General features: G+C 47.7%; 1 protein-coding gene across 5 annotated transcripts in view; it reads right to left on the minus strand.

The window, feature by feature from the left end:
* Positions 1-20677, minus strand: part of LATS2 (large tumor suppressor kinase 2) — an 88224-nt gene that overhangs the window by 16875 nt on the left and 50672 nt on the right. For 4 of the 5 annotated variants that reach the window (XM_031001397.3, XM_055360128.2, XM_031001400.3 and 1 more), the window contains exon 3: positions 1331-1463. In XM_031001397.3, coding sequence (XP_030857257.2) covers positions 1331-1463 — 133 coding nt within the window. Of the gene's footprint in view, positions 1-1330; positions 1464-5126; positions 5260-20677 lie in introns of all 5 variants that reach the window. The other variant, XM_055360129.2, reaches the window with a different exon arrangement.

Below are 20677 nucleotides of genomic sequence, written 5' to 3' on the forward strand. Positions count from 1 at the left end.
CCTCCATTTTGTACATCTCATCTGAAACAGACACCGGAAAGAAGGACAAAGGTTCTTTTCATTTCTTCAGGCCAACTGCTCCACTTGGCTCGACTTAGCAGAGGGTGCCGAAGGGTGGAAAGGCTGGGCCTTGCCCACAGGAAGACCACCCCGATACCTGGCAGAGTGAAGGCCCTGACAGCCTGGCACTGAGCAAAGGTCACAGGCACACCAAGGCTTTGTTTTCCCTGGGCCCAGAAGACGTCAGTGAAGAGACACACCAAAGGCAAGTGCAGAGGGAAATCAGCACGGAACATGGGCCTGGCCTTCCCTTTGAGCTGTGCTCTAAGGCCTCAAAACTGGAAGAATTCTGACATGGATGGCCAGCTGGGGGCTATTTAAGGAAGTTCCTTCTCTTAAGAAGAAAACAAAAATGTGTGTCCTTTTAACAACGGAGATATAACTTACAAAGGTGAGATTTTTCTCACCCACATGAAGTAGGTTTTATCCAAGGTCTTCCACAAAATAGGGAAAACTCTTGCTAATTACTAGGTTTTTTTTTTTTTTTTTAAAATACAGACGAGGTCTCCCTCTGTTGCCCAGGCTGGTCTCCAACTCCTGCCTCCATCCTCTGGCCTCAGCCTCCCAAAGAGTTGGGATTACACAAAACAAAACAAAAGAAAACAAAACCAGGCCACACAGTGTTGGGTTACAGGCTTGAGCCACTGCGCCTGGCCATGAATCCTTTATCACACCCCAGGGGCCTCAGGTACCAATCACAGGGCCCATGTGCTCCATCTTGGGAAAGTAACATTCATCCATAGCCAGTAAAAAGCAGGGGTTTGGTGCGGTGCCTCAGGCCCTTCACAGGGGATGCTGAGGGGGGCTCAGCGCTCTGCCCACACTGCCTGCCATTGAACCCCCACTCTCAGAGGCTACGATGTGAGAGAGGTGTGTTTTAGAATTGAGGAAAGAAGCCACCCTTGTCAAAGATCCCTCCACAGGCCCAAGAGAAAGTGAAAAGACCATTTTTACACCCGCTTTGCTTTTTTGATCTTTCATAAAACAAGCACACACCTTCCCCTAGGTAGGAAGTACTAAGGTAATTTCAGACAAGGCTGGATGGGGCAAGCGCCAGGCGTGTCCCACGGTCTACCACTTGGGGCTGCTCCCGCCAGGGCCTGACTCTGTCAGGGCAGGGCAGGCTCAGCTTGCCTGTTAACTGAACGAGGCAATGTGCCAGGAGACTGGCTCTGGCCAGGCCAGGCCAGGTTGGACCCCTCTGCACGTGGTTTTGTTGTCCTTAAGCCACAAACCATCTTTGCCCACCATGCTGCAGGCCTGGGCTCACCTGGGGAGGTCTGCTTAATGACCCGCACGATCTGCTCATTCCTCGGGTCCAGGTAGCCCATCTTGCTGATGTACTCCAGGGCGGCCTCGATGCTCCTGCTGCCAGTCTGCTTGAGAGCTCGGCCAGCCATCTCCTGGGAGGGAAGTAAAGGAGAGGTAAGTGCATGTCATCCTAAAACAAAGCCACCAAAGACTCCCATCCCCACTCCGTGCTGGACTGTGCTGGGACACTTCGCCTCTGTACTGCTGAGAACCTGCGATACGCTGCAGGAGACCCTCAGAATGAGTGCAGGTGGCTGTGTGCCCTGCAGGTGCCTGATGGCAAAAGCCTAGCACAAGCCACACCATAGACTATTTAGCCTTATGTCAAGGACATATGGGAATTTTGATGATGGGCCTGAAAGAGACTTAAATTCTGCTTCTCCTCAGAAAACTTTTGTGGTTGGACTGGTGAGTTCAGGATGAACCTAAAACTAGAAACGTTTAAGGGGAAGAACTGTGGGAGTCAGGGAACCTGGCTTTAACCTCAGCTCACCTCCAGGCTAACTTTGGGACTAGGAAACCTGTCCCTAGGGAGAGGGTGCAGCTGCCGAAGAGTCATATATTACACGCCTACTGTTTACAATGCCCCGTGCTGGCTATAGCAGCGGAGGACTGGCCCTTAGAGATCTGACTCGTAGAAGAAAGAAAGGAGACAAAACAGAAGCCCATGGAGCCACACCGGTCCAGGACAGGTCGCGCAAACTGCTTGTGGGAAGAACACAGGGAATGGTGGCCACCACCAGTAAATGGATGAGGGCAGGTAAAATGGATGAGGGCCACAGTAGAAAGCCTCCTTCCACCCGAAAGATGAGGTGGTGGCATGGCTAGCTGTTCCAGACTTTGGGCAGGTGGAGAGCCCTGGGAGAGAAAAGGCATTCCTGGCAGATGGGACAGCCAGAGCAGAAGCCTGGGGAAAGATGGGCCCATGGCAGCAGCACGCAAGGGTAGGTGGAGATGGGGGGATGGACCCACAGATGGGGGCCAGGCTCTCCGGGGTCTTGCTCCTGTCTGCAGGCATTCGAGGAAGCTTTCAAACTGGGACATACGGCATCAGCAGGTCAGGCTGGAGGCGGCTGTGGGTGCAGAGCTGGAGGCACTCAGATGGGGGAGACAGAATAGGCAGGAGGGTACCGAAGAGATGCAGCCCAGTGGGGCGGGGCGGTGAGGCTCTGATGAAGGCGCCCCCTTCACCTTTCAGGACAGCTCCGCAGAGCTGTAGGCAAACAGGGAGGGTGAGCAGAGAGAAAAGAACACCATTGAGGCTGGCTCTGGGACAAGGGCAAAAACAGGCAAAGGCCACAAAAAGGGCTTCGGCAGAAGAAGAAAGGCTGAGCACTCTGAAGGTCAACGAGGAGGGCAACCAGGCAGGAGGAAACTGAAAATGTAGAACGGGGAGCTCCGGAAAGGAGTCCACAGTTACCCAGACAGCAGAGAAGAAAGGGGTGGAGATGGCTGGGCGTGGTGGCTCACGCCTGTAATCCCAGCACTTTGGGAGGCCGAGGCAGGTGGATCAAGAGGTCAAGAGATCGAGACCATCCTGGCCAACATGGTGAAATCCCGTCTCTGCTAAAAATACAAAAATTAGCTGGGTATGGTGGTGTGTGCCTGTAGTTCCAGCTACTCGGGAGGCTGAGGCAGGTGAATTGCTTGAAACCTGGGAGGTGGAGGCTGCAGTGAGCCGAGATCACGCCACTGCACTCCAGCCTGGCGACAAAGTGTGACTCCATCTCAAAAAAAAAGAAAGGGGGTGGAGGTACAGAAAGACCCCGGACAGTGGGGGAGGCCGTGCAGGGCTGCTCTGCAGCAGGAAGCCTGGCCATGGTCACAGAGCCACTCCGCAGAGAGAGATGCAGCACTGAGTGTCCCCCACCTCTGGATAGGGCATTGTGGTGCCCATGATCTCAATCGCACTCAGCTGTGTGTCTGTGGTTCCCTTAGGACAAGAAGAACCTGGCAGGGCCTGAAACCATGTTACTCATGGTTGCTTCTGCCCCCTTAACACAGTGCCTAGAACAAATTAAGCACTTATTGTCCATATATGATGGTCTAATACTGAATCAAGCTTTCCAGTCCTGGCCATATGCCAGCAGAATGGCAGCACAAAAAACACGGGCTGTAAACTGTGTTCTTAGCAATGCAGGCGTGGGCATGGCAAGATGGCAGGGACAGGCAAGGGGCTGCAGAGGAGCACGAGGTGGAAGGCCTGGGGAGGTGCCGCCACATGGGCAGGCCATGTTGCCTGCCCATGTGGGACATGGGACATGAAGTGACAGGTTGGAAAATGGTAATAAGAACAGACCTGTTTGTTAAAGTGGCACCTGGACTACCAGAAAGGGCAAGTGTTTACAACCTGGAAGAGTTGCAGAGAGAAGGCAGCGGTGGTTCAGAAGGGAAGTGCTTCCTGACCTCACCTGGGACAAGAGATAAGACTCCCACCACCGCCTACTTCACAGCTGTGCTATGCGATGAGATCACGTCTGCAAGACTCAACAGCTTGGAGGAAGACACGATATAAGACCACATCTTTGTGGGATCACCCTGGAGCTTTTGGCGCCCATTAAAAAAATGTGCCAATTGGGGCTGACTCTAACCACAAGCCTTTCCATCAGCACTAACCGTTCAATTGCTTCGTCTGAAACGTGACCAACGCTCTGTCTCCTGCAGGGTGAATCACCAGCCTGTGCTCATTAACCCAGTACCTGTTGACTGCCAAGGAAGGGACAGCTCCAGGACAGACTAGGTCAATGTGGATGTTCTCAAATTCTCTCCCTGTTTATGGAGCACTCACTACTCAAGATGTGTATGTTTATTGTGCATCAAATCTAGGAACTCAGAAAAATCAGCAAGGAAACCACAAGTGAAGACTCATGTTCAGAAGGGAGTTTCAAGTCCTAAAAGTGAACCGTACTCATGAGCCGGCTTGTTTATAAATAAACCCTTCAAATAACCCATGTCCTTTGAGGCTTGCCCTTGTTATCTGTCCATCAACCCTTCTTTAGCAAGTAAGTACTTCCTATCTGTACATTAACTCTCAGAAGATGCTACTGTACATATACATAGAGCTATGTTTTAAACACTGAAGGAAATGGGAATCCACTTCTAAATCCATCAGAAATACATGACCTCTGGGCACAAAGTACATGCAGAGTCACAGAGTGAAGACAAGTGCACAGTCTGGGGAATGGCAAGAGGTCGGAGCCAGGGTGCGGGAGAAGTGTGTCAGAGAGATGCAGCTGAAGTCTGGCCGAGGAGCTTGGCCACTCACCTTCCTTTCTTAAGAATGTATGGAGACCAAGCTGGATGTGGTGGCTCACGCCTATAATCCCAACACTTTGGGAGACTGAGGCAGGAAGACTGCTTGAGCCCGGGAGTTTGAGGCCAGACTGGGCAACACAGTGAGACCCCGTCTCTACACAAAAATAGCTGGGTGTTGATGGCGCATGCCTGTAATCCCAGCTACTGAAGAGGTTGAGGCAGGAGGATTGCTTGAGTCCAGGAAGTAGGGCAGGCTGGGCAACAAAGTAAGAATGTGTCTCAAAAAAAAAAAAAAAAAAAAAGAAGAAAATATTTTTTAAAAGAAGAATGTACAAAGATCATCATTTAAGGGTCCTTATCTAGAATCGTAGGTGGCTATTCCAAAAGATGGCAGGATGGCGCAGTGGTACAGGGCGCAGATAGGGAGGCCACACACCTAGGTTCACCCCTCCCCTCTGCTGCTTAGCAGCTGTGTAACTTTCAGCAAATCATTTCCTTACTTTGAGTGCCTGTTTCCTCATCTGGGAAATAAGGCTAATAGGTTGCTCTAGTGATGAAAGGAGATGTCATGCTTGGGCATCAGCATCACTTAAGGGTTAGCTGTTACAGTTCACAAAGGTATCTTATGTGTTTCTGGGAAAAAAAACATAAAAACTGTAATTGTAGATTTTATGCATGTTTGATATTTAATGGCTCTAATGTTTTACTGTGTATTCTTCTTACAATAATTATACAAAGAAATGTAATGAGTTCTTTTCCCCAAGCCTCAATAGACACCTCCAGTCTCTTCCAGCTTACCTCAGGCTGCTGTGTAAACATTATCCACGTCTATGCATGCCAAGATGTGGAAAGGGTGAGCAGCCCTGCCCCAAAGCAAGAGTGCAGCTGCAAGCCAACTGAAGGCGAGGACAGTTCAGGTATGTGTTCCGGTATCTAGCGTGTAGAAAGAGATCAGCAGATATCTGTTCAATGAATGATTGAGTGAGTGACTGAGTTAGGCTGTGACATAGGATAGATGAAAGGAAGAAAGAGCTGCAAGCAGGGAGTGAGAAGATACTGCCTGTTCCACTGGGCAGGCTGCCCTGGTGTGTGGAAGATGGAGATAAGGTACACAGCAGAGATGCACCAAGGCACAGGCTAAAGGGAATTTCAAATCAACATTATCAACAGCAGCAACTTCCAAGTTTTACTCCATTATCTAGTTTGCACACGTGCCATTCTTTAGGACAGCCTCTTCTACAGAAGTTCACAAAATCTTAATGCTGTTTGAATGTGTGTATCATGCACTATTTACCAATTACTAATTATTTACAGAGTAATGTGGTAGGCTAACAAGACTTTGATGACTTTGTGTCAGTCACCTAGCCACGTGCAACAAGAAAATCCCTCACACACTAAATTTTTCTCCTAAAACCCTCAAGAAAGCTTAATTTAGGAAAGCTTAATTTAGGATTGGGCTAATGTCTCATAGAAGAAGGGTGCTAATCCATTGAACTTGGTTACCACGCCCATAAATTAAGCCTTCTCTTCTAGACAGATCTCAATGCTGGAGGTGAAGCCATCATATGAGCACCAGATTTGGCACAAGATACCTGCAGTGTTCAACACTTCCTTCATCAGTGACCACTCCATGCCACCTGCTGCAAGAGTAGGATGACTCAACATGTGCAAAACCCAATCTCCTGCCTCTAACTTACCAGTTCTCTTAGGGCTCCCAACCTTGGAAGCATCTTGACTTTGAGATTTCATTCACATCTCACATCCAGTCCAGAAGCATTTTTTTTCTACCTACATTAGAGTGGTAGAAGATTTTTTTTTTTTTTTTTGAGACAGGCTCGTTCTGTCCCCCAGGGTGGAGTACAGTGGCGTAATATTGGCTCACTGAAATTTCATCTCCCAGGTTCAAACAATTCTCCTGCCTCAGCTTCCCGAATAGCTGGGATTACACGCATGAACCACCATACCTGGCTAATTTTTGTATTTTTAGTAGAGGTGGCGTTTCGCCATGTTGGCCAGGCTGGTCTCGAACTCCTGACCTCAGGTGATCCACCTGCCTCAGCTTCCCAAGGTGCTGGGATTATAGGTGTGAGCCACCGTGCCTGGGCTGATAGAAGATTCTGGATACTTTGAAGGCAGAACTGATACTATTATTCACACTCCATATCAAATTCAGCAAAACCTGACATGGCATAAACTCTATGCCTCACAGTTTGGGGAGCCACAATGGTTACAAAATAAGAGTCTGACGGGCTCTTACCTGGAGCCCTTATCTGCTACCCTCTGGGCTATTCTTGCAGATTCATAAATATTAAATGAAAAATTATTTTGTCAGATTTGCTGTAGAATAGAAGCTAGTAGGGCTAAATACTATGGCACAAAGGACAGACACCCCGAGGGGCCTGGCAGCCTCATCTCTTCTGGAGAGCGGTGACATGCACTGCAGTGGGCTAGTCTCAGCTTGGGGTGGTGGCCCTGGACCAGATAGAAGGAATTCTTCCCACTCCATTAAAGCAGAGCTCCTCAAGAGGTTTTCTGCCTCATGGCTAAAACTAAGAGATTGGGAAGGGACTGAGAAGGGCAAGACAAACTGAGGTTTCACTGCTTTACTGCTGCTACTGACAGCTCTTGTAAAACTCCACTTTAGGTGTGTGAATTACATATGAATAAAGCAGTTTTGAACATCTGTACCTTAGGTATCTTTCCCAAGAGATTTCTCCTCTTACATTTTGTCAACAAATTGATGTTCGTGTAAAACTGGACCTAACCACTACGAAGCCTGGAAAATGTGAGATTTGCCCATATGCTATCTGATATAGAAAGGACTGCAAAAGAGGCACTTTAACAAAACGGCGAGGTGGCTGAGGGGTGGGACACCTGCCAGTATCAGGCCCTGCCAGTATCTTGAGGCTGGTCCTCTCAATTGCAAGGACCACACCCCAGCTCCAAACCTCCCCATGGGATGGTCCAGGCCTCTGTTGCAGGTACATCACCATTTAATGATCTTCTCTGCCGTCCCTCAGGGAAGCTGGCCTCACCCAGCTCTCCAGCTGCTGACCAGCTGCCAGACAGCCTAGCATGGGCTCCTGACACACCCTCTGCTCTCTTGGCTTGGTCCCCCTCTACTAAGCACAGGGCTTACGAGGACGGGTGGGAACTGGAAGACACTCCTTCAATCTACCGCTCAGCTCTTAGCAAGGCAGGAGCTGGGCTTGCAATGTCTAAGCAGCAGAAGTATTTCACGTGCATTGCCATGTGAATGCAAGTAATCTAAATGCAGTGACAATTATTATGTATGAGGGAAGGAATTTCCTATGGAGATCCTCCCCCACTCAGCCCTTCCTGGTAAGGAAGCATTTTTCAAGCCTTAGCAAAACCATATCCTAAAGTTTTAACATTCCAACTATGAGGTTTGGCTGAAAAAGTAGAAACGGAGCACTCTGGCCCTATCGTGTCTGCGTGGGCCTCTGTCTGTGTCTGCCTGTCTCTCAGGCTTTCTCAGGTAACTTCCACTTAAGTTGTAGCTGACGCCTGTAATCCCAGGGCTTTGGGAGGCCAAGGTAGGATCGCTTGAGGCCAGGAGTTCAAGACCAGCCTGGGCAAGACCCGCATGTTTGTAAAAAGTGAGAAAATTAGCTGGGCATGGTGGTGGGTGCCTGTAGTTCCAGCTTCATGGGAGGCTGAGGCAGGAATCACTTTGAACCTGGGAGGTGGAGGCTGCAGTGAGCTGAGATCATGCCACTGCACTCCAGCCTGGGAGACAGAGCAAGAGACCCTGTCTCAAACAAACAAACAAACAAACAAAAATTAATTAATTAATTAAATTAAGAAAAAACAAAGACTGAGGGAGAGAAGAGGATGAGAGGGGCCAGTTGGCTGGCAGAGGAGGCTGCACTGTCTCTGGCGGGATCCTGTGCTTGCTTGGAGGACTGCCAGCAGGGTGGTCTTCAAAAGAATCTCTGACCCAAAGGCCTAGATTTTTTTATGAGAACACAGGAGCCGAGGAGCTGGAATTTCCAAAGGGTGTTCCAACCCCACCCCCACGGAAAGGCCCCTAGAAGAATGAGGCCCTCCGGGCCCAGGGCTCCTCTAACGGCCCCACCATTGCCTGCCCCTCCCCTGAGCGCGGCGCTCCCGGCGATCTTGGGCAGGTGGGGCCCCATGGCCTTGTCAATGCGGGGCGAGGCGGGGCGGGGCCCGACAACCTTGGGCTGGTGGGGCAGAGCCCCGTGACCTTGTCCACACGGGGCGGGGGCCGCAGCGACATTGTGCACGCCGGGTGGGGGCCCTGCGACATTGTCCACGACCTTGTGCACGCGGGGCGGGGGCCCTGGCGACGTTGTCCACGCAGGGTAGGGGTCCCGGTGACCTTGCACACACGGCGCAAGAGCCCTGGTGACCTTTTCCACGACCTTGTCCACGCAGGACAGGGATCCCCGCGACCTTGTGCACGCAGGGCGGGGGTTCTGGCGACCTGGTCCACAACCTTGTCCACGCGAGGCAGGGGCCCCGGCGACCTTGGGCAGGCGCAGCGCGTGCCGTGTGCGAGCCAACTGTGACTGGAAAACAGGTGGAGGACAAATGGAAGAAGTGGCCTTTGGAGTTTAAATGTCTGTGTGCTTGAAGCAAATGAGTCGCCACCTTGCGCGGATGCAGCAGAAGCTCCAGCCCCAGCCGTGGCCGCCTCCGACCGCTGGTGGCGCCGCAGGCCCCTGAACCTTGGTAAACCAGACACGCACCCGGAGGACACCTGCTCGGCACATACAGGTACAAACCATACGTCTTTTTGAAACGAATGAAGAAGAAATTTGGCATAATGTTTTGTTTTTGTTTTGTGTATTTTTAAGGGCCATGCTAATCTCTGTATCGTTCCAATTTTCATATCTGCTGCGGAAGCGAGCACTTTTTCTTTTTCTTTTTTTTTTTGACAGGGTCTTGCTCTGTCACCCAAGCTGGAGTACAGTGGCTTGATCAGGGCTCATTGCAGCCTGGCACTGCCGGGCTTAAGCAATCCTCCCATCTCAGCCTCCTGTAGTCAGGAGCCAGTATGCTTGGCTATTTTTTTAAAAAAGTTTTTTTGTAGAGATGGGCTCTCACTGTAACCCAGGCTGGTCTCAAACTCCGGGGGCCAAGCCATCCTCCCGCCTCAGCCTCCTAAAATGCTAGGATTACAGACATGAGCCAGGGTGCCTGGCCTTAAATTTGTTAATGAACATGAAAAATCCTTGCCCTTACCAATGATCACGAGAACAGCCTGCACAATGTGGTGAAACCTCATCTCTACTAAACATACAAAAAATAAATAAATAAATAGCCAGGCGTGGCGGCACACACCTACATAGTTCCAGCTACTAGGGAGGCTGAGACAGGAAATGACTTGAACCTGGGAGGCGGAGGTTGCAGTGAGTCAAGATCACGCAACAGAGCAAGTCTCCATCAAAAACAAAACAAAACAAAGAAACACTGATAAAATAAAGAGCATTTTACAACTATTGTTAGCACCAAAATAAAATCAAAAATTATAAAGATAGGCCGGGCGTGGTGGCTCACGCCTGTAATCCCAACACTTTGGGAAGCCAAGGCGGGCAGATCACAAAGTTAGGAGATCGAGATCATCCTGGCTAACATGGTGAAACCCTGTCTCTACTAAAAATATAAAAAATTAGCCGGGAGTGGTAGCATGCGCCTGTAGCCCCAGCTACTCAGGAGGCTGAGGCAGGAGAATCACTTCAACCCGGGAGGTGGAGGTTGCAATGAGCCGAGATTGCGCCACTCTACTCCAGCCTGGGTGACAGAGCAAGACTCTGTCTTAATAATAATAATAATAATAATAATAATAATAATAATAATAAAGATAAATGTGCTGGTAAAACTATTCTTGGTCATGTATAAACCAAAAATATTCAGGGGTGAATATTTATTATCAAAAGTTATTAAATTTTTTGTATCCCGATTTAATGATTTTACTTCTTGAAATTTATCCTCAGGCTAAAATAATTCAGTTTTAAAAAACTGATTTCCATAATGATGTCTGTCAGATTTAGGTATAATATATCAGCCCCTCAAATAGGAAAGTGTGGGATGGGAGTTAGAGTCCACATGGCCACTATTAAACTATAATTATAATTAATATAGTCCTTAGAATACACTTACCACAGCCAGAAATAATACTTTCTATAAGTAAAACTCTAACAAATCTACCACTGTTCTAGATGGTGAGTATGTAGCAAAAATAAGCAAAAACAAAATAGGCAACTTTCAATAGTGTAAACAACATGAAAAAATGCTGATTGTATAAAATGTTATGTCTCTTAGTAACTATGTACACAAATCAGTTATGCCTATGAACAAGGGCTTGATTAGAACATGAAAAAAATTAAAGTATGACTTAATTTTATGTTGAAAGAACAGTAATTTCGATTTGTTAAAGAGAGCATGACGATAAGATGCTTACACATGTATCAGATTCCATTATAAAAAAACTGCCTGTACTATCTAGCTACATAATTGTGGACAGATCACAAAAATTCTCCAGATCACAGTTGTGCCCAATAAAATGGCAAGATAAGAATATACAAGCTAATCCCAAAGTTCCTTTTATCTGTAAAATTCCAGGATTTTGAGGAATGTTTGCTAAAATAAGACTTTTGTCACAATGGAGATAGGTGAACAGAGGTAAGCACATTCCACAGAAACTTAATATACTCAAAATTCCCTATTAGTACACACACATGGCATGGTTTCAGGGGTCCTGGATCCTATATTTCTATTCATGTGTAACAGCGCTACCAAAAAATGAGCACTAAAAAATTTCTCCCATCCCTGTATGTACGGGCTGCAGCTCCCAGTGCGAAGCGGAATCTACTTCCCCTCCCCTTGAATATTGGCTGGCCTGTGATTTTCTCTTATCAATGGAATGAGCAGAAGTGCTGCTGTGCCAGTTCTGAGCCTCACCCCCAAGAAGCCTGGCTACTTCCATTTTCAGTCCTCAGATCGCACCATGGTTGAAGACAGATCCAGTTAACTGTGTTGCAGTTCTAACCCATGAGTGAAGCCCTCTTGGGTATTCAGCCCCAGCTGAGTTCCCAGTCGAATGAGCTACATGGAACCCCAGCAGACACCACTGGAGCAGAAGAACTGCCCAGCTGAGCACAGCCAACCCACAGAGCCATAAGAAATAATAAGCCATTATTTCACTGGCATGTGCCTGTAGTCCCAGTTACTCCGGAGGCTAAGGCAGAAGAATTGCTTGAACCTGGCAGATGGAGGTTGCAGTGAGCCGAGACAGCGCCACTGCACTCCAGCCTGGGCAACAGAGTGAGACTCCGTCTCAAAAAAATAGTAATAATAAAATAATAACAAATTTTAAAAAGCCATTTTTTTTTTGAGGCGGAGTCTCGCTCTGTCGCCCAGGCTGGAGTGCAGTGGCACCATCTCGGCTCACCGCAAGCTCCGCCTCCTGGGTTCACGCCATTCTCCTGCCTCAGCCTCCTGAGTAGCTGGGACCACAGGCGCCCACCACCATGCCCGGCTAATTTTTTGTATTTTTAGTAGAGACGGGGTTTCACCATGTTAGCTAAGATGGTCTCGATCTCCTGACCTCATGATCCGCCCACCTTGGCCTCCTAAAGTGCTGGGATTACACGTGTGAGCCACTGCGCCCGGCCAAAAAGCCATTATTTTTAAGTCACTAAAAATTCTGGGATGGTCTAAGATGGTTGGTTACACAACAGTAGATAATTGATAACTGGTTCTACTTTGCTCTCTGCTATGTATAATCTGGACAAATATGCCCATCTTTTAAAAAAATTAACTAACTAATTAATTAACTTTTTTTTTTTTTTTGAGACAGGGTCTCACTCTTGTTGCACAGGCTGGAGTGCAGTGGTGTGAAAACAGCTCACTGCAGCCTTGACTTCCCAGGCTCAGGTGATTCTCCCACTTCAGCCTCCAGAGTAGTTGGGACTACAGGTGCGTACCACCACACCCAGCTAATTTTCTGTATTTTTTAGTAGAGATGGGGTTTCGCCATGTTGCCCAGGATGGTCTGGAACTCCTGAGCTCAAGCAATCTGCCTGCCTCAGCCTCCCAAACTGCTGGGATTACAGGTGTGAGCCATGGTGCCTGGCTATTTTTTTGTTTTAATTTATAATTTATTTTTTAGAGACAGGGTCTTGCTCTGTCACCCAGGCTGAAGTACAGTGGTGCAATCAAAGCTCACTCCAGCCTCTAACTCCTGGGCTCAAACTTCCTGCCTCGGCCTCCCAAATAGCTAGGATTACAGGTGCAGGCAATCACACCTGGCTAACTTTATTCTTTAATTTCTTTTTCATTTTTAGAGAAAGGGTCCCACTATATTGCCTAGGCTGGTCTCAAACTCCTGGCCTCAAGCAAACCTCCCCACCTCAGCTTCCCAAAGTGTTGGGATTATAGGCATGAGTCACTGCACCTGGCCTATTTTATCTTAAAATTTGAATGGTTTGGTCTCCTCAGTTTTTGTCCAAATAAACTCAATTGCTGTTAAGATCATCAAGTTTTCTGAAAAGGTAAATTTTCAAATAGGTAAGATGACAATAATTAACACAAAGATTTAACAAAATGCTTAGAAATAATAATTCTTCAAAAAATGAGACTGTTCCATTATTGATTGCTGGTGTGATCAGTGAATTTTGAGAACCTAAATAAATATGTATTTTTAAATTTATTATTATTTTTGAGAGGGGTCTTGCTCTATCGCTCAGAGTTCGGGCTGGAGTGCAGTGGCCCAATCTCTGGTCACTGCAAACCCTGCCTCCTAGGTCCAACCGATCCTCCTACCTCAGCCTCCTGAGTAGCTGGGACTACAGGTGCGCCACCACACACAACTAATTTTTGTCTTTTTTTTCCTTTTTTTTTTTTAAAGACAGAGTCTTGCTCTGTTGCCCAGGCTGGAGTGCAGTGGCACAATCTTGGCTCAATGCAACTTCCACCTCCTGGGCTCAAGCAGTCCTCCTGCCTCAGCCTCTCAAGGAGCTGGGATTACAGGTGCCTCGCCACCACACCCGGCTAATTTTTGTATTTTTAGTAGAGATGGGGTTTCACCATGTTGACCAGGCTGGTCTTGATCTCCTGATCTTAAGTGATCCAGCCACCTCGGCCTCCCAAAGTGCTGGGATTACATGCGTGAGCCACCGTACCAGGCCTAATTTTTGTCTTTTTGGTAAAGAGAGGGTTTCACCATGTTGCCCAGGCTGGTCTCTCCTGGGCTCAAGCACTCTGTGCATCTCAGCCTCCCAAAGTGCTGGGAGTACAGGCATGAGCCACTGCGCCTGGCCAGGAGTGTCTTTTTAAATAATCTTATATCTTTTAAGGCCCTAAAGTAAATAATTGGTTGGGTTAATATTTGACTACAATATTACTTTTACTAATGTTTAAATGCTTTTGTTCTTAAAGTGTGCTAAACTCTTAGCTATGGCTATCATTACTAGGTCAAATCTCCCTGTGAGAAAAACATACCCCAATTTTAAAAAGCAGCACACAAAGAACTTTAAAATGAATATAACATACAAAAGAATATAACATTCAAAAGCACTTTAAAATGCTTCTGTAACGGTGGCTGGGTGCAGTGGCTCACGCCTCACCAACCCAGCACTTTGGGAGGCTAAGGCAGGTGGATCACCTGAGGTCAGGATTTGAGACCAGCCTGACCAACGTGGTGAAACCCCGTCTCTGCTAAACATACAAAATTAGCTAGGCATGGTGGTGCATACCTGTAATCCCAGCTACTCGGGAGGCTGAGGCAAGAGAACCACTTGAACCCCAGAGGCGGAAGTTGCAGTGAGCTGAGATTGCGCCATTGCACTCTAGCCTGGGCAACAAGAGCGAAACACTGTCTCAAAAAAAAAAAAAAAAAAGCTTCTGTAATGCAAGGGAGAATCATACTTTAACAGTATACATCCTGTTCAGTCCTAGTGTTTTGTATAGCATTACTGGGCACTGACCAGCACACGTGTGTGTCGGCATGAACTTGCGTGTGCACACAGCATGCTGTTCTGGGTGTAGGAAACCAGCAATGCAGTGGGCTTCCTGGCCCCCTGCCTCCAACCTGGCAGGCACACATCTGCTTTGGCAGGAAGCGCTTTGCTCTAATAGCACCATGGGGCTGTTCAACAGTATCCCGAATCCAAGGGGTCTGAGAGCCAAGCCCAATGTGAGACTGCACAAGAGCTTCATGAGGAAAGATTTTTCTGTCTCCTTCTAAAACCTACACCAACCAAGACATTGCTGTTTTTAAGGACAACAGGTACACTAAAATTTGGTTTGTACAAGTCACCAGGAAAATAAGTAATTACACAAAATCCACAGGGGGAGTCGTCATGTGCCAGGCCATGAGCATGACTCCAAGGGACAGAGACCAGCCCCCGCGTTCTAAATGCCTGAGGAAAGCAGCATAGCCAGGAAGCCTTCAGCAGAGAGCACAGGAATGGGGCACTTCATGGGAAGGACCATGTTGGTCCCACAGAAGATGCAATTCTAGGAAAAATCTGGGAACCATTAGTCAAGAGGGCTTGGTGTCATGACTAGGTAGAGGCCCATGTTTTCCCAACACAAAAAAGGCAGCCCAACACTAAGTTAGAGAGAAACCCACTTTAAAAGAATGAGCCGAAGATGGTCAGGGCTGGGGCAGAACTCAAAAGGAGGCTCAAAAAACCGTCTGGTGAACAGAAAAGATTGCACACAGAGAAATCAGAGAAAGAAAATCACTTGACCTTGACAGGGTGTAGCGTAAGCCAGAGGGATGCTGGGACCCAGAGCTGGCCTCTGGCACTCCTACTGGGCAGGGCTCATGCTGGCCAGGGCTACACTGACCCAGGCAGAAGTGGGGCTTTCTCTGCCTTCCAAGGTAGGTTCAGGTCCAGGGTCAAAAAAAGGGCTTGCCAAGTTCCTCTGCAAGCTTCATTCTGAACTTCCAGTGTTTTTCTGACAGGAAGAGTAATAAGATATGGGTAAGACAAAGCCCTGTCTGCTGGAGCTCTAGCAGCAGAATTAAGAAAAGAATTAGTTGGGGTTTTAATTCGCACTCTTGCTGGGAACACTACCTTAGGAGGAAAAAGGTCTTCATAAAGGAAAGGAAAACCTGTAATCCCAGTGCTTTGGGAGGCCAAGGCAGGAGGAACACGTGAGGCCAGGAGTTGGAGGCTGCAGTGAACTATGATTGTGCCTCTGCACTCCAGCCTGGGTGACAGAGTGAGACCCCTACTCTATTTAAAAAAAAAACAAAAACAAACAAACAAAAAAAACGGAGGCCAGGCGCGGTGGCTTACGCCTATTAATCCCAGTACTTTGGGAGGCCGAGGTTGGTGGATCACCTGAGGTCAGGAATTCGAGACCAGCCTGACTGACATGGAGAAACCCCGTTCTCTACTAAAAATACAAAATTAGCTGGGAGTGGTGGCGCATGTCTGTAATCCCAGCTACTCGGGAGGCTGAGGCAGGAGAATCGCTGGAACCCGGAAGGCGGAGGTTGCGGTGGGCCAATATCATGCCATTGCACCCCAGCCTGGGCAACAAGAGCAAAACTGCATCTCAAAAAAAAAGAAAGAAAGAAAAGGAAAAAGGAAAGGATTCACTTTCTGCCTCAGCTTATCATGTGTGAGGAAAAAAAAAAAAAAATCACAGCAAGCAAGGTGGTGGGCCAGAGCCTGCAAGAGGCTGGGACAGCTGTCATTAGTGAGCAGAGAAAGAAGACCAGGCCCAAGACACACATGCAGCTCTAACAGGTGGCCACTCTCTGGCCCTGGTCTCCAGCGCCCACTGTGTACATCCCTAAAAAAAGTGAGCAGACAGCCAGCTTAGCCCTGCGGAGACTCGTTGTGGCACCTAAGTTATATGCTATGATGAGACTGAGTTTATAAAGGACTAACTTGTGCCACAATTGAGCATTAATAGCCAAAAAATAAGCCAGATCATCAGAGCTGAAGCATGAACAGCTTAAATGTGACTCCGGAAGAGCAGACTTTTTCTGTTTGGGCTCCAAGCCACTCCTGGCTCCTGAAATTAAGTAGGCTGAATATGTGTGAAGACTCTGCTCTTCACTTCCAGACAAAGGCTGCCTGGAAAATTCTGCCGCTGTCTCCATCAAAAAGATCCACTTACTCGACAATGGCACACAGGCGTGCCTCACTGCACACACCTGTCTCCGACTGTGGGGCTTTAGGAGAGTAGCTGTGTGTGTTTGGGACTTTTTAAGAGAGTAGCTGTGCATGTTTGGGGGCTCTGGGGCTCTCTGTGCCTCCCACAGCTCGCTCTGCTGGGGACAGGCAGCCCGTGAGTGCCCAGGGAAAGGGACATTTGGATGCAGACTGAACAGAGCTTGCTTCCCTGTGGTTATTTTTTAAATGCTGTCAAGTAGGTTGGAAGATCTGGCAAATTATAGGTTCACCCAAGAAGGAAGACAGTAATCTGCTACTTTCACGAAGTGCCCTCAAAGAGTCACTGACAAGGTAATTTGGTAAAGTATACAAATATTTTAGTTATGAAGTATGGTAGCAAAAACTGAAATTCCCTGGCTATGCAGTTTTTATGTATTTTTCTGAAAAAGTTACAGTGTAACTTTGAAATATATACATATTATGAGTTTAATTTTTAAGTTATATTTCCAAAGGCTCAGAATCTCTGTAACAAGTTTCCATTTTCCAACAATGCTTTAAAATCCAACCATTTTGTTTAAAACTTGGCTGTTACCCTACCAGTTGGAATTTCTTCTTTTAGTCCATGTTTCTGACAGTGGAATGTCAGGACATGCATCCTCCATACTGATTATAAGCCAACAGGCATTTTCTTTCTAAATGCCAAAAATTATGTCTACAGACCACAGCCTGTTTTCCAGGCACTGAGATATAAGGAGGCTGGGCCAATAATCAGGTTTCTTCCAATCAGAGCCAAGGATAAGGGAAGGAGTAGTTAGTCGCAGGGGATATATATATATATATATATATTTTTTTTTTTTTTTTTTTTTTTTTTGAGATGGAGTCTTGCTCTGTGGCCCCAGACTGGAGTGCAGTGGCGCAATCTTGGCTCACTGCAGCCTCCACCTTCCCGGTACAAGCGATCCTCCTGCCTCAGCCTCCTGAGTAGCTGGAATTACAGATGCGAATCATCACAACTGACTAATTTTTGTATTTTTAGTAGAGACAGGGTTTGCCATGTTGGCCAGGTTGGTCTCAAACTCCTGGCCTCAAGTGATCCACCGACCTCAGCCTCCCAAAGTGTTGGGATCACAGGCGTGAGCCACTGTGCCCAGCCCTGACTTCTGTTTTAAAAGGCCCACTCTGGCTCCACCGTGGGGAGCCAGGTATGAGGGCAGAGGTGGACGAGGAGCTGACAGGCCAGTAGGATGGCACAGAGGCGCAGTGGTGCTCGCTGCTGCATTGCCAGCTACTGTAGGACAGACACTCGGGTGCCGCATCCAGGGGTGGGCGGCTCTCCTGGGACTCCTGCTGGGGTTCTCAAGAGGCACCCCCTGCTCTCACAGGACCTCTTTGGCTCCTGCTGCTCCAGACTACAGCCTTGGGCGTGGGGTGGGGTGGGGTGGGGTCTCCTCAGTGGGGAGGGGCAGCCCGCTGGGTGGTGGTGTTAGAATGACTTCAGACTGAGACACAAACAGCCAGGAGCCATGCGTGTGGTCCCTCCTTCTCATAATAACGCTAAATGTAGGTATTTATGTTTCACCAAACCAGGAGACTGGTTTGGTCTCCTGAACATTATGAACATTTATGAACATTTCCCAAGTTCATAAAGGCAGTGGTAAAGTCTGAATTCAAAACTTAAATAGTCACAAGAAGTCCAATGTCACCAGCAATCATAGAACTTCACTGAAAAAGTAAGAGAGCATTTCACACCCATTAGATTGACAAATACTTTAAATATCTGACAACAGCAAGTGTTGGCAAAGTTAGAGAGTCGCTGCATTTTGATAAACTGAGGAAAGGTGTGTAAGTTGGTACAATCACACAGGAGAGTATTTTGACCACATCTAGTAAAGTTAAAGATGATGAAATCCTACAACCAAGATTCCACTTCCATCCCCTAGATAAGTTCCCCACCTTTGCAAGAGGAGACATAAAAAAGAATACTCACTGTACTTATGTCTGTAGGGGAAAACTGGAAACTATCTAAATGTCCATCACCAGGAAATCACAAAATCCATAATGAATGAAAAAAGGACGTTGCAAAATCACGTTGTATAGCGTTTTAACAGTACAACAAGGCCCAGGTTGTTCGTCCCACCGCCCATGCTCTTTCTTCACAGTCTTGCCCCCTTGTCCTGCCAGCGATTTGGGCCAGAACTGAGTGCATATTTACTGTGTCTGGCAAATAGGAACTGCTCAGTCACGTGTGGTGAGTGATGAATGAACAAACAAACAAATGAATGAATGAATGAAGAAGCAAATGTGCAAAGGTACAGCTCTTTTGTGCCTTGGCTCCCCCACCACGTGGTCAGCTCTTGGAAGGCAGGAGCAAGCATGCTGCACATCCGACCGGGAGCCTTGCAGCACTTTGCAAAGTGCTGAACAGCCATCTCTCCCCGACACCTGCTCCTCTCCTCTCCTCTCAGAAGCTTTGCAGAAACTATTCCTGCAAACTGGTTCCAATTTGCTGCTGGACCATTGGTCCCAAACGATTCCCATACTCTTTGGGCCCAGCAAGTCATGTCTGGGAATTTATACTTATCCTAAGGGTAAGCTAAAACAATTAACAGACTGTTAAGTAGAAACACAACAACAAAAATGTAGGTAACAAACACATATATGTGGGATTTCCAGGTATATGTGGTACATTAGCCACACCAAATCACTCTTACTATTCTTAATTTTTCATCATAGCTGTTACGTAACAATCACAGCATAAGAAGAAAATTCAATACCTTTTAAAATACAGAAACCAGATGGAGGAACAGCTGCTACCTCCACATAACAGACAACAATACACCAAGTACATGCTGTGAGCCCACAGGGCAGTGAGGATGAGGTATGGGTGGAAAAAGAGGCCTCCCTGGAGGTCTATATGAGATCACCTGGGTCCTTAGGTGTCCCCAGGCCCCCGCCCCAACACCAAATCAGACTACAACACAGTGAGGGCAGACAGCAAGGAAATAACACAGAAGGGCCAGGCGTGGTGGCTCATGCCTGTAATCCCAGCACTTTGGGAGGGCGAGGTGGACAGATTGCCTGAGGTCAGGTGTTCGAGACCAGCCTGGCCAACATGATGAAACCCTGTCTCTACTAAAAATACAAAAATGAGCCGGGCGTGGTGGTGTGTGCCTGAAATCCCAGCTACTCGGGAGGCTGAGGCACGAGAATCGGTTGAATCTGGGAGGCAGAGGTCGCAGTGAGCCAAGATCGCACCACTGCACTCCAGAGTAGGCCATGGAGCTAGACTCTGTCAAACAAACAAACAAACAAACAAACAAACAAAAAACCCACAAAGGAATAACACAGAGAGTTAAGTGAGCATGGAAGTACTAATCAACCACACTGGCTTCAACTCTCCTCCCCTGACAACCCCCACACACCCTGCAGATCTGAAGATCTCTTCTGGTAAAACCGAAGGGCCCCAGGGACAAACCCCCAGCCCTCCACCTGGTCACCCTACAGCAAAGCCCCCACTCTACAGGCCCCACCCTATAGTCCTTCCAATCAGCTTTTAGTACATCACTCCCAAACATGAAGAGCCAAGAGTGCTGAATATTCAAGGAAGTTTTCCAAACAAAGCCGGAACAAACAAACAAAAAAATCAAACAGTGCAAATAACATGACTGTGTTTTCATAAAATTACAGCAGTAAAAAAAGCACTGTCAAAGACACTGTGAACTCTGGAGGAGCCAATCCCTCAAGATGAATCCTGAGCAGCTAACTGGGCCTTAGTTGAAATTAGAACCAAGTGGCCATTTGCTGACTAGTCGTCACACATGTACTTTGAATTCCTGGAAAACCCACACCTCTGCTTAACTTGGGGACTTTCATAGCTGCCTGTTCCTGTTTACCCTGCCTGAACCAATCAATAAGGTCTGACT

The sequence above is a fragment of the Gorilla gorilla genome, chromosome 14 (genome assembly GCF_029281585.2).
Source record: "Gorilla gorilla gorilla isolate KB3781 chromosome 14, NHGRI_mGorGor1-v2.1_pri, whole genome shotgun sequence".
Classification (NCBI taxonomy): Eukaryota; Metazoa; Chordata; class Mammalia; order Primates; family Hominidae; genus Gorilla; species Gorilla gorilla.